The following is a 12977-nucleotide window of genomic DNA, read 5'->3' as shown; positions in this document are numbered from 1 at the left end:
TGGAGGGAGGGGCTTCAGAGTAGTTCAGGATTTTCATGCGGGAGATGGTGAGGGAAGAGGGAGCCATTATGCCACTCCATTTCAGAGATCAGGCAGTTTTTCCTCAAGCTGTGTTCCATCAGCAATCCACACAGCCCACACAACAGATGCGAAACCATAAGCTCATTGGAGCCTGCTGGGCCCAGTCCACAGGCCTTCTTTTTTCCCCTGGGCTGAGGCGGAACACCTTACAGCCCTCTCCAACCTCATTTCAGCAGTGACTTAACATGGAGGCAGTAAGATTTAAGATTTTAATATCATAAATCAGGGTCAGACCTGCCTCTCATGGCCAGGTCCCTTCTGGAGCCTCCTATCTTCATATTGCCTGGAAGGCTGCCTGCAGCCAGGGCTTCTCATTCCCTAGGAAGGACCAAGCATCAGCCTGAGAAAGGAGGCAACAGCAGCAAGGTGGAGACAGAAACTTGTGCAGGTGCATATGTATATGTACTTACTTGTGTGGACACATGTAAAGTGTCGGTTTACAGACCCTGGCTCAGGGACAGTCTAGGATGGGAGAGGAGGTAGGGCACAAAGAAGCTTATCTTTTCTCCTTGGCACCTTGGACTCACCCATCCCAGGGACAGACATATGGGGTAGCAGGATACTCATCCCTGGGGCTCAGCCTTCAGGACTAGAGCCCTTTTAAATCTAGTGAAGTCACAGATCCAGTCTGTGGGGATACTAAGTCTGTCTTTTTTTGAAAGCCCTAGAAGGGTGGGAGGTAAGAAGTAAAGAGAGACAAGTCTCTTCTAGAAGAACTTGACACCACGGCCATCGCTGACGGTGATGATCTCAGCCTTGTGCTCCTGCTGTAGAGCCTGCAGAGCCCGAAGTAGGGTTGCCTCATCCAGACCATGGAACTCTGGACAGGAAGAGATGGACAATTAGGGAGGTTCAGTTCCTAGGTGCACTGAAGAGAACAGCCAAACTGGAAACTGAGACGTTCCAGAGCCAGGGTATTCACATGCCATCTACACTGCTGCATACGCCACCCACATTTACTGGGCACTCCTTAAGAGTAAGGGTGGCAGGCCATTTCTTAAGGACAATACCTGATAAATCACCTCCCATTCCCCTAATCTTACCCCTGTTGCAAAATTCAGAGATTATATCTATCTACCAGTCTTCCCTATTATGTAGTTCTGAATGTTGTGGGCATTACTAACATTTTTATTTATAACAACTTCATTAAGATATCATTGACATAAAAATTGTATAAGTTGTACAACTTGATATTTTTATATACATGTGCATTGTGAAATGATTGTTGCAATCAAGCCAATTAATATACCTATTATCACTATATTAAAAAAAAAAAAAGTAAGGGCAGAAGAAAGCCTAAGTCAGCAAAAAGTGAGTTCAGGCTTATTTCCTCCTCTCTGGTTCTCCTGTAACCTCAGCCCCCACAGCCCTCCTGTCCCTTGCTCCCATTAGTGTGTGATGCACGTGAATGACACCATCTGCTTTTGGGGCACAAAGAAGGGGCCCTGCCAATCAGCCCTCTGGAAGCCAGGGCCCTTGTCACCAGATACTGACTCTAACTGCATATTTGAACAAATTAGGGTCTGTCTTAACACAAAAAAGTACAACCACTAGCCCTCACTAGAGACTGTTAAAGTCCAGCACTGATATCCTTCTTAGTTGAAAGGGACAGAGCTAGGAGCCAAAGGCCAGCTGAGTATAGAGATATGGAAAGATATTGCAGGGAAATGTGAGAGGCACCAGGCAAGCCCTGACAGGCTTGCTCACCTCACCTCCTGCATGGGCCCAGCTCAAGTCAGGGAGACTGCATTCAGAAGAAGGCTCCAGCTTTGCCCAGCCTGAATGATGGACTGGGCCAGGCTACAGCACTGAAGTCATGGGGTGGGAGTAGCAAGCAGAGGCCTGCAGGGCAGTGGAACAGCCAAGAGTAGTAAACTCTGCCGATGCATCCAGGAACTAAGAGAAAGGGAGGTACCCCCTGTTGCCCCAGTAAAGACTGGAATGTTTGGTGATCCTGGGGATCAGGATAAGGAGTCAGAGAGAAAAAAACTAAGAAAGTGTTTACACTATGTAAGAATCAAAGAGAATACAAATCCTTGCCTGGCCAAAAAACAAAGTATTTAAATGGGTTGGGGGTGGGGCTGGGGGTGTTGGCCCAATTCCTTTAGCTGACACCCACAAATCTTGAGCCCTCTAAAAGAATAAAGGGTGAAAGAGAGCCTGAGTCAGCAAGGAACAAGAGTTCAGGCTTAATCCCCCATGCTGGCTCCTCAACTGGCATCTACAGCAGTAATTCTTAACTTTTCATGGGTAATACATGCCCTGGAAATCTTGTAATGTTAAGTCTATCCCTAGAAAAATGAACATATAGCCAGGCATGGTGGCAGCTAGGGAGAGGCACCTGGTTTTGAACTCACGATCCTCCTGCCTCCCAGCAGCCAGAGAGACCGAGGCAGGAGGATCATGAGTTCAAAATCAGCCTCAGCAACTTAACAAAATCCTAAGCAACTCAGTGAGACCCTGTCTCTAAATAAAATATAAAAAAGGGGTTAGGGAGTTAGGGATATAGCTCAGTTGGTAAAGTACTTGCCTCACATGCACAAGGCCCTGGGTTCAATCCCCAGCACCACAAAAAAAAAAAAAAAAAAAAAGAGGGTTAGGTATATGGTTCAGTGGTTAAGTGCCCTTGGGTTCAATCCCTGGAACCAAAAATAAAAAGCACATATACCCCCATAAACAATACTAGGGTTTTCGGGGGGGGGGGGGGGTTGGATGCGAGTTTTTTTGTATGAAATCTTTGGATATGGGTTAAGAACTTTTGTATTGTGGAATTCAGAGGCATAGAAATCAAAGTAGGATTGGAGAGAGGAGGTTTCTGATGATAAAATTGAAAAAGGAAAAGGCATTTACCCTCATCCTCTGTGTCCTCCCCATTGGTCAGTTCATACAGGGTAAATACAGAATTATTTTGGCCACTCCTGGAAACCTGTAGACACAGAAAATGAGGTTAAATAAGAATTAAGAGACTCCTGAGAGAAGGTAAATTCACAGCTCTACTGCTTTCATCCATGAATGGTACTTATTCCCAATCCAGAACTTATGGTCACTTCTGCAGAGTGGCCCAAAACCCACAATCCAACAGGTGCTATATTTATATATGTACACACACATTTAAAACCACTAAACCACAGGCCTTCACGTGCCTGGAGAGTGACCTCTCACTGGTTGTTTTCCTGTTTCAGGAATGGGTGGTGTGTGCTTGTTATATTTGGGTTGTTGATGCTTCCTCCCCTCCTTTCTCCCTTGGGAATGTTTGGGGTTGGTGGTGGCTAGGAATTTGGGGAGAGAGTGTATTCTGTCCCTAAACCCACACTCCTTCAGAAAGCCTCATTCATGTGGATAGCTCCATAAGAGTGCAGTGGGGGAAGGGCCCCAGGTTCTCCCCCCACCACCACCCTTCCTTTCCCCATTTATCTCCTGTGGCCAGAGGCTCCAGCCCACAATAGCACTTATAGTTCCCAGTACTGCATTCTCTAAACATGGCCTCATGTACCCTCTGGCCTCCTACAGCCAAAGAAAGGGAGGTTCTATGTAGCCAGAGAAATTGAGTCACTGAGGGTGTTTGCATGGAAGGCCTACACTTCCTCTCTGTCCCTTTCCCACTTTGCCAAGTCTGAATCTGGGAATACAAGATATCTGTTTGGGCACAGGTAAAATTTTCTTTTGCCATGGGTCACTTCTTAGTACTTGGCAGCAAGATGGTCTCACCCACTGATAAATGAGTTTCCCCCATTCTTCTGGCCTCCGCCACATGATCAGGAAGCTAGATTTGTTCTTATCCAACCACTCGAGATTCCCTGTAAAAACAGACACTTATGAATGCATCATGCTCTATAAGAGGGACAAGGAAGGCCGAGGTTGTGGCTCAGCGGTAGAGCACATGCCTGGCACATGTTAGGCCCTGGATTTGATCCTCAGCACCATATAAAGATGAATAAATAAAATAATGGTATTGTGCCTAACTATAACTATAAAATAAATATATAAAAAAAAAACGAACAAGGAGGACTACTAGGGTGGGATAGAGTGGAAGAGACTGCTTTCAGAATAATATTTTACTATCTACAAGGCACCCATTCTCCTTAGCCCATCTCAGACATTTCAATTTTGTACACAAATGAGGGGAAAGACTCAGGAACGAGGTTGTCAACTGTACAGAGTGCTCTGGGCTTGCAGGCAAGGGACAGAAAAATTATTAAAGGGAAAAGATATGTCCTAATCTGCCCTCAGGAAAACCCAACTAAGAAGAAAAATAAGAAATCTGGGGACTTGAACCCACCTTTCTTCCTTAGTTCCTCTAACACAATCTGAATTGATTCCACAGGAAGTTTCCCTGGTTTAAGGTTAAGGGAAAGGCATACATTTGAATTGGGTTGGATAATAATTCTCAGAGCTAATCCCATGCTAAGAACCACCTTCCTTTCCTCTCCCCACAAACATGCTTGCAATTTCTGGACAAGATATAATTGGATTTGAATACACAACTATAATCTCAGCAATTTAGGAGACTGAGACAGGAGGATTGTAAGTTTGTGGTCAGCCTCTATAACATAGGAAGAGCCTGTCTCAAAATAAAAAGGACAGGGATATGGCTCAGTGGTTAAGCATGCCAAGGTTCAATCTCTAGAACAACAACAATAACAACAACAAAAAAAGGCATTTCCTGGATATTCTGACACTTTTTTTTCCCCCTCACAGTACTGGGGATTGACCCTCACAAATTAGATATTCTAGGAAGAAAGGTTAAAAAAAAAAATTCCAGTTAGAAAGAAGAGCTTTCGAAAATGAAAGGTACTACTGTTCCTCATCCTGTGTTCTCATCTTTCTTCATCCTCTCTCCATAGATATTTAAGGGGTGAATCAGGCAGCAAAAACAAATGATCCTCACTTCAGAGAAGTGGGGTGAGTGGAGAAAATTATTAAAGATAGTATCGAGTTTGAGTCTCACACAGAGAAAACAGAGAAGATTTAAATTGTCAAAATGGGATCTGGTTGAAACGCTTGGCATCTGGCTTCAAGGCAGAGATTCTAAGATTGGAGCACTAATCGCTGTCAAGGACAGGAGGGTTTGGTACTACACCCGGGAGGTAAAACGAAGGCTCTCGCTGTTTTCCAAGTTCAGTTTGGGTAGAAACCTACCTAATGTGGGGAAAGTGGGAGGGAGGTGAAGTCCGGACTTGTGGAAAAGTGTGGAAGTGCATGTGTGTGGGCTGTAGAAGAGCCTGAGGGAGGATACGCTGTAGCTTGACGTTGTTGAAGAGTGGGCTCTCCTGCGCTTCCATCACCGTCATGCTGGATTGTTTGTGCAGGCGGCAGAAAGACAGGACCAGCGAGCACCAGGCAGCCAGTTGCTTCTGCCGAGTGTCCACGTTCGGCTGTAACCTGCCGGGTGGAGGGAGTAGAGTGCAGAATTACAGGACGCTAGAGGCAGCACTTGCCCCTGGGCGCGTCTGGAGGAGAAACGTGGGGAACTAAGAATGATAGCGGCTGGATCCTTTCTACACCCCCCACCCAAGTGATGCATCAGGACTGAGCCCAGGGCCCCGGGGAGGAGAGGGGAAGGTACAGCGGGGCTTCTCGGGGTCCCAGCCTCACGTAAAGAAGGGCGGGAAGCGGTACTGCCACGGCCACTCGAAACTCATCGCCATCGTAGTAGCCCAGAAAACACGGAACCTCCGCACACGGGACTTCCGGCATCCGCATCAGCACGTCCGGGCAGGAGGCACAGCAGAAAGGTTCCGGACACCTTCTAGGAGACTGACAGCCCGACGGAAGGGCTTTCTGTCATCAGCCAGTCCTCTGCCATTATCCTTAAAAGCTTTATCTTTTAGACCAGAAAGAGCCTTATGAAGTCTTCTGGTTCGATGTCAGAAAAGGGAAGTGAGTTCCCCAACGCAGCATAGTTTGTTAGTAGAACACCAGTAGAACCCAGGTCTCTAGACTTAGTTCCACTGTACTACGCACCTTTTAATATTAACATGCATGTCAGTTACCATTTAATTAAAACTCCCCACGGGGGCTGGGGATGTGGCTCAAGCGGTAGCGCGCTCGCCTGGCATGCGTGCGGCCCGGGTTCGATCCTCAGCACCACATACAAACAAAGATGTTGTGTCCGCCGAGAAATAAAAAAAAAATAATAAAATATTAAAATTTAAAAAAAAAAAAACTCCCCACGATTTTACAATCTCTTTGATTCCTGTGTCTTTGACTCCACCGTTCCTCAGTCTCCGTCTTTGTAAGTTGTATCACTAGAGACAGCTCTGCTTCCAAAGACAGGGCTGCTATCTTTCTCACCTCACCCAAGTCCTCTACCTCCTAGTCTCAAGTTCCAGGAACCCTTTTGATGTTATCTGCCTCCTTACACAGTTGGTCAGTTCCCAAACCAGAATTGTTGCTCTATGCCCCCCACCCCCATCCTCTTTTTTCCCTACTTTATGAGTTTGAGGTCAGGCATGTGAACCCTTTAATCGTTCTCTCTTTGTCACTATATTTGATTCATACAAAGATTCCTCACCACTTTTACTCCTTCTTTTACAAGAGTCACCCTTAGACCTGTCTTCTCACCTCACCTTTCCAACTTCCTTCAGGACTTCTCTTTAGTATTCTGTCTCTCTCTGTCTCTCTTTTCCCTGGTTCCTTTCCTTTAGGACACAAACATGTTTAGGCCATCCCTATTTAAATATATGCATACCCTTAATCCTATCACCTCAATTTCCTGTCTGATCTTTAACCTTTATTTCACACCAGTCCATCATTGGGCATAGTTTATGGTCCACAGAGCAATCAACAAATATTTTTTTAATTATTATTTTTTAATATTTATTTTTTAGTTGGACACAATATCTTTATTTATTTATTTTTATGTGGTGCTGCGGATCAAACCCAGGGCCTCACACATGCTAGGTAAGCGTTCTACCACTCAGCCACAACCCCAAACCTAATCAATCAACAAATATTTGCTGAACGAATGAATTTATCAGCTTCCTCAGAAACCACCATTTTCTTGGCCTCTTTGATGCTTTTTTCTATGACTACCTCTTTGATCTTATCTCTGTCTCCATTTTTCCCCTCATTCTTCAAAGGTGGACATTTCCTTGGAGGTTCTTTTTTTAATTTTTTTTTTTTAGTTGTAGTTGGACATAATACCTTTATTTTATTTATTTATTTTTATGTGGAGCTGAGGATAGAACCCAGGGCCTCACGCGTGCTAGGCCAGCACTCCACCTGAGCTACAGCCCCAGGCCCTCAACCTTCTTTTCAATACACCTTATCTCTTAGAGCTCTTATCCCTCCTGTGGGTTCATATTTCTGTGCTGAAGACTCTCAAACCTCTATTTCCAGATCTAACCTTTTCCCACTGAACCCCATTTCTAATTCTTTATGGGACATAACAGCTTGTTCCACTGTTTCCTCATATTGCACATCCTTTTCTTCAGGCCAATTCCTCCTCCTAATGGTCCTCTTCTATTATTACTGCTATCATTATTCTAATAACTCAAGTTCAATGTTTAAGTTGCCCTTAACTTCTCTCTCCTTTATCCCCGCCATATCCAAGTCCTACTGGTTTACTCCTTTTTTTTTTAACTTTATTTTATTTATTTATTTTAATGTGATGCTGAGGATTGAACACAGTGCCTCGCACGTGCTAGGTAAGCACTCAACCACCAAGCCACAACCCCATCCCTGCTCCCCTGAGGTTTTTTTGTTGGGGGAGGGTACTAGGGATTGAACTCATGGGCACTCGACCACTGAGTCACATCCCAAGCCCTATTTTGAATTTTATTTAGAGACAGGGTCTCATTGAGTTGTTTAGCGTCTCACTTTTGCTGAGGCTGGCTTTGAATTCAGGATCCTTCTGCCTCAGCCTTCTGAGCCACTGGGACTACAGGTGTGTGCCATTGCACCCGGCCATGTCTTCATTTTTCAAGCTTGGATTACTGTGATGATTTCCTAATTTATCTCTCTTTCTACTCTTTCCCCTTCAAGAATGCACTCCATCTAAGGCCTTGTCATATCCCAACTCAGCAAACACCCTTCTGTGACCACACCTGTGATGGTCTCAGCTAAGTGTGATTCCCTCCTTCCTTTGCACTTGAATAAAATTTGGGTTGTATTGCTTACATGTCTCTCATTACATATTCCATCATTTTTATGTGTACATATGTCAAATTTCCCACTAGATAAAAGCCACTGAGGGCAGAACAGATTCTAACCTACCTTTCCAACAGCCACACCATACACAGTGTCTTATACCAATAGCCCCCAGATGTAAATCAATAAAACTTGGTAAAAGCAAATATGTGCCAAGAAGAAGTAGATATATTCTTGGGGAAGATGGTTGTATTCATAGAGATACAGCAAATATTTATTTCAGCTGAAACCTCACAATAGCTTAGGAGGGCTGGGGTTGTAGCACAATGGTACAGTGCTTGCCTAGCACATGTGAGGCACTGAGTTCCATCCGCAGCACCACATGAAAATAAATAACATAAAGGTATAAAAAAAGAAACATCTTTAAAAATATATATCCTTAGGGAACAGATATGTCTCTATAGGGACAAGTGTTTTCTGAAAGAAGTATGTCTCTGGGAATAGGTACATGCCAGGAAACACCGACATATATCTATGGCATAGAGAGGCATGACCCAGGAAATGGACATGCATGTATTCGGAGAGGCAGATATTTCAACAAGAAGGAAAGTTTCTAAGGTAGCCAAGTGTGCCACAGGAATAAACAGTGTCTCCATGGAGAACAAAGTTGTAATTGTTTTTAGTGACCTGGCAGGTGAGTCCAAGCAAGGGCTGGAGATGAGGATTCCCTAGTGAGAACCCTTATTAACCAGGAAACATTGTTCATATAAGAAATGGTGAGTTTGGGCTGGGGCTGTAGCTCAGTGGTAGAGTGCTTTCCTCACATGCATGAGGTACTGGGTACAATCCTCAGCATCACATAAAAATAAATAAATAAAATACAGATATTGTGTCCATCTACAACTAAAAAATTCAAAATAATAATATTAAAAAAATGGTGAGGGCTGGGGATGTGGTTCAAGCGGTAGCGCGCTCGCCTGGCATGCGTGCAGCCGGGGTTCGATCCTCAGCACCACATACAAATAAAGATGTTGTGTCTGCCGAAAATTAAAAAATAAATATTAAAAAAAAAGAAATGGTGAGTTAGACAGTTCAGTGTAATCCCAGTAACTTGGGAAGCTGAGGCAAGAGGATGGCAAAATTGAGGTCAGGCTCAGCAACTTAATGAGACCCTGTCTCAAAAATAAATGAAAAGGATGTAGCTCAGTGGTAAAGCACTTCTGGATTCAATCCCCCAGAACCAAAACAAAAACAGAAATGGTGAGTTGCATATAAGGGCTAGGTAAGTCCCTAGAAAGTATAACAGTATATCAAGGTGAAATATATTGATATGTCTCAGGAATCGGATAAAAGATCAAGCTAAAAGTCAGTGGCTACTACAGAGAGGACAGTTCTCTGACCCCAGGATCCAAATGCTCCTCCGCCTTGAGCTTCTTCCACATCATATACATCTTCTGGTCGTTGGTTTAGTGGACACCAGAGGGCAGTGTGTGGCCAGTCTATAGGCCACACCCTGTCCAGGACACTGTAGGATCTAAGCCAATGACCTGGAGCGGGAATGGTGAGCCTAGCTGAGGAAGCCCCCACTGCCTTTGGCATCAATCTGGAGGTCCTTAGGGATTGATTCCCTTCGCTTGTCAGGTTTCTGCTTCCCAGGTTCTGGGAGTAAACTGAGGCATGAAGAAGGGGAGAAGTAGGGGCTTCCAGGTAGCCTCCCTTTCTTCTTGCTAAAGATTCTACCCTTGCCCCTCCCCCCACCACATTCTCAATCAGAGGCTCCCAGCTGCTGTCCAGACCGGAAGGGAGTCTCTTCCTGCTCCTTTCCTGGAGCTGGATTTGGACAGGGGCAGGAAAGGCTCCTCCCTGGGAGGAAGAACTATAGGGGTATGGCTTTCATGTGAGGGTGGGGGCAGGTGAAGTGAACAGAATAGTGAAGCCATCTAGAGTCTTCCAGCTCCTCTACCCAGAGCTGAGTGCCTGTGGGACTGGCAGTGACTGTGGACACAGGCACCACTTGAATGGGGTAGGGGACATTGTACAAAAAAACAGAAATTTTATTTTGAAGATTACAGAACTTGTGCCAAGGATTTGCAGTGGGGGTGAGAGTGAGAAAAGTGGGTAGGGAGGGGAGGAGAGAGAAGTAACATGAAGGTTTTGAAGTTCAGGCTACCCTAGGCCTGGGTCTCACTGTCTTTACTCCTCCATACCACAAGAGTGACAAGGAAGGGGATGAGGCAGATGGGGGCTATGATCATGGCCAAGAGCACATCCTCCGGGGGATCAGAGAAGCTGGGCTGCACCAGGGAGCAGTTGGCAAAGTGAATCAGGTGGGTATCAAAGATGATCTTCTCTGCCCAGGGATTGGGGAAGCCCAGGCCAAACTCCTCCGCCTCATGCTCCAAGCAATCCCGAAGTTCACTATAAGGCCTGCAGGGCAGTAGAGGAATGGAGTAAGGGAGGGGTTGGGTCCAGGAAGAGGAGGTTTACTCCAAACCCACTTAGGGTTCAACCCCTAGCCTGAGTCCCCTTCAGCACTGCCCCTACCTGCTAATCACGGTCCAGTCACACCAATCCTTTTCAATGGAGTCCATATACATCTTATAACCTTGCCAGCAAAGTAGGGCATTTGTCTTATAATCTTCCACGGTCTTTCCTGGAGGTACAAAAGCTGCATTATGACCACACCCCCTGGCTCTCCCTTCAAACCCTCTGGCCCAGGTATTTCCAACTGGAGCTCCTGACCTTGTCTTCAAGCATGGGAACCTCTCCAAAAGTTTCCCTAGAAGACACTTTGGCTGAGGGGAGAACCCAGCACTGGAATCTTTTAATGACTTCCACATGCACAGCACTTCTTATCCCAGCCTGAGGAGCTTCTCCACATACACCTTTTCCTGAATCTTCTCATTCACATGTGAGGTGGGCTAGCTCAAGGCTGGACAGGAGGGGTTTTTGTTTGTTTGTTTTGTTTTTTGTGGGATGAGAGGGAATAACATCACAAGTAATCCTGAGAGAGGAGTTTAGTGAGGCACCAACTGGGATTGGGCCCGCCTTGTAGCAAAGAGACCCTCCCCACTAACCTGGCTCTCCTCTTGCCCTTGGCCACTCTCTCACACCTTTGGGTACCCACCTTCTGACTTCAAGCTGTCCTGGATGGGAGAAGGTTGAGCCAGGGATTCCTGGGGCTTCAGCAGAGCTGTGGGAAGAAATGGGAGAGAAGGGTGGAATGGTGGGTTCTGGGCAGTGGAGCCTGCTTGGGGATTGGGAGCTAAAATCCTGAGAAGTCAGGGCTACCTTGGAAGAGAAAGAGGAATAATCCACCCTCTCACGGGATGTCTTCGTGCGGGGAAGGGACAGGCTGGTACCAGCTGCTTCCCACTCGCATCCAGGCCCAGAGCCCCATCCCTCCTGGGCAGCCCAGGACCTCCCAAGACCTCTCTGCGGGGTCCCCGCTGGCACCCCAGCTTTCCCTGAGAGGGGAGCAGCTCGCCTGCGTCCGCCCCGAGGTGGGGCTGGGGGCCGCCAGAAGGACAGCGCTGCCCAGCACTTCAGTCTGCACCCGTACTGGGGCGGGTGCTGGCCTCGGCCATCCAGCTCCCCTCCTCTCCGGGGCTTCCCGCGCCTCCCGCCCGGGCCCAGGGACGCAGCGCTCACCGCCCAGCAGGAGGAGGAGGAGGCGGAGCGCTGTCCGCCACCCCGCGCGGGTCTCGGGGAGCCGCGAGCTGCCGCCGGTGCGCTCCGCACGGAGCAAAGTCATCGCGCGGCGAGGAGGCAACGGGGAGCGGCGGAGCTGAGCCGAGCCGGAGCGGGGGAGCCTATATCCCCGGCCCCAGCCGCAGGAAGCCGCGCCGCTTCCTCGCAGGGGCTGGGACGGCTGCGGCCACGTGGGGGGCGGGGGCGACGCCCGGGGCCGGCGAGCTGGAGGGGGAGTCGCTGCCGCACCCGCGCCTGGCGCCCGTGGCTCCCTCCGCCTAGCCGGCTTTGGCCCACGCTCTTTTCCATCTCACCCTGCGGGGCTGGACAGCTCCCTTCGTAACCTCAGTACGGGAATCTGTTTCCTGGGCCCGGCTGAGTGGCGCCCAGAGTCTCCCGTCAGATTCTTGTTGCCCCCTCCCTTTCGGAACGGGAGGGGTGGAGGCGAGCTGCCCTCCCCGACCTGGAGAGGAGGGAGGGGGCTGGGAGCTCCGAGGGCCTCTCAACGCAGCAGTATCTACGGCAGGGGGCTGGGGCACGCTTGGGCCGTGGGGGAAGGGGCGCCTGGAGCTGGGCCGGCTGCTCAGAGTTCTTTTTCCCTGGGAACACCCACTGATGTCAGCCTGTCTGCCAAAATCCGGGAAAAGAGGGAGCCGGCTCTACTGAATCCGGAGAAGGGGAGAAAGCCTGCGAAGCGGGATAGCAAAGAAAACAGCCAATTACTCTCCCTTCAAGTCACCTCCCGGGTCCTAGACCCTCAAACCTGCATTGGCCGGTGGGAGGACAAAAGTAAGATGACTACGTTCCCAGGAGAAAGGTGGCCACACTTTTGAGGACCAAAGTTTCTAGAAAGGGGATTGAGCCACTTAATGTGTAAGGTGGAATTATTATTATTATTGCCTGAGTTCAAACTCAGGGCGTTGCATATATGCTTTACCACTCAGCTATCCCTCCAGCCCCAAAGCAGGTATATTATTTTCACCATTTTACAGAGAAAGAAGGTACAGCTCAAGAAAAGAACCCCACACTTGAATTCAAAACCTCTGGGTCCTAATTTTATCTTTCTGCTTCCCAGCAACACAGCACAGATTTGCCTTCAGGGCTGCTGATGTAAA

General features: G+C 47.6%; 2 protein-coding genes across 2 annotated transcripts; both read right to left on the bottom strand.

Annotated features, from left to right (window-relative positions):
* Positions 1-276: 276 nt before the first annotated feature.
* Vps25 (vacuolar protein sorting 25 homolog) lies at positions 277-5835 on the bottom strand. Its single transcript, XM_046446633.2, has 6 exons — positions 5677-5835; positions 5318-5463; positions 4361-4414; positions 3790-3878; positions 2932-3007; positions 277-901 (listed from the first exon to the last, which is right to left on the bottom strand). Exons 1-6 carry the CDS (start codon positions 5727-5729, stop codon positions 789-791), a joined length of 531 nt encoding a protein of 176 aa, XP_046302589.1. The 5' UTR covers positions 5730-5835; the 3' UTR covers positions 277-788.
* Positions 5836-10205: 4370 nt separating this feature from the next.
* On the bottom strand, positions 10206-11997 carry Ramp2 (receptor activity modifying protein 2). Its single transcript, XM_046446589.2, has 4 exons — positions 11824-11997; positions 11300-11365; positions 10717-10825; positions 10206-10599 (listed from the first exon to the last, which is right to left on the bottom strand). Exons 1-4 carry the CDS (start codon positions 11924-11926, stop codon positions 10344-10346), a joined length of 534 nt encoding a protein of 177 aa, XP_046302545.1. The 5' UTR covers positions 11927-11997; the 3' UTR covers positions 10206-10343.
* Between the last annotated feature and the right edge of the window lie 980 nt (positions 11998-12977).

Source organism: Marmota monax, unplaced genomic scaffold, assembly GCF_021218885.2.
Source record: "Marmota monax isolate L192 unplaced genomic scaffold, Marmota_monax_Labrador192_F-V1.1 WCK01_AAM20220418_F8-fsc00346, whole genome shotgun sequence".
Classification (NCBI taxonomy): domain Eukaryota; kingdom Metazoa; phylum Chordata; class Mammalia; order Rodentia; family Sciuridae; genus Marmota; species Marmota monax.
This window is presented reverse-complemented; position numbering and strand designations above follow the sequence as displayed.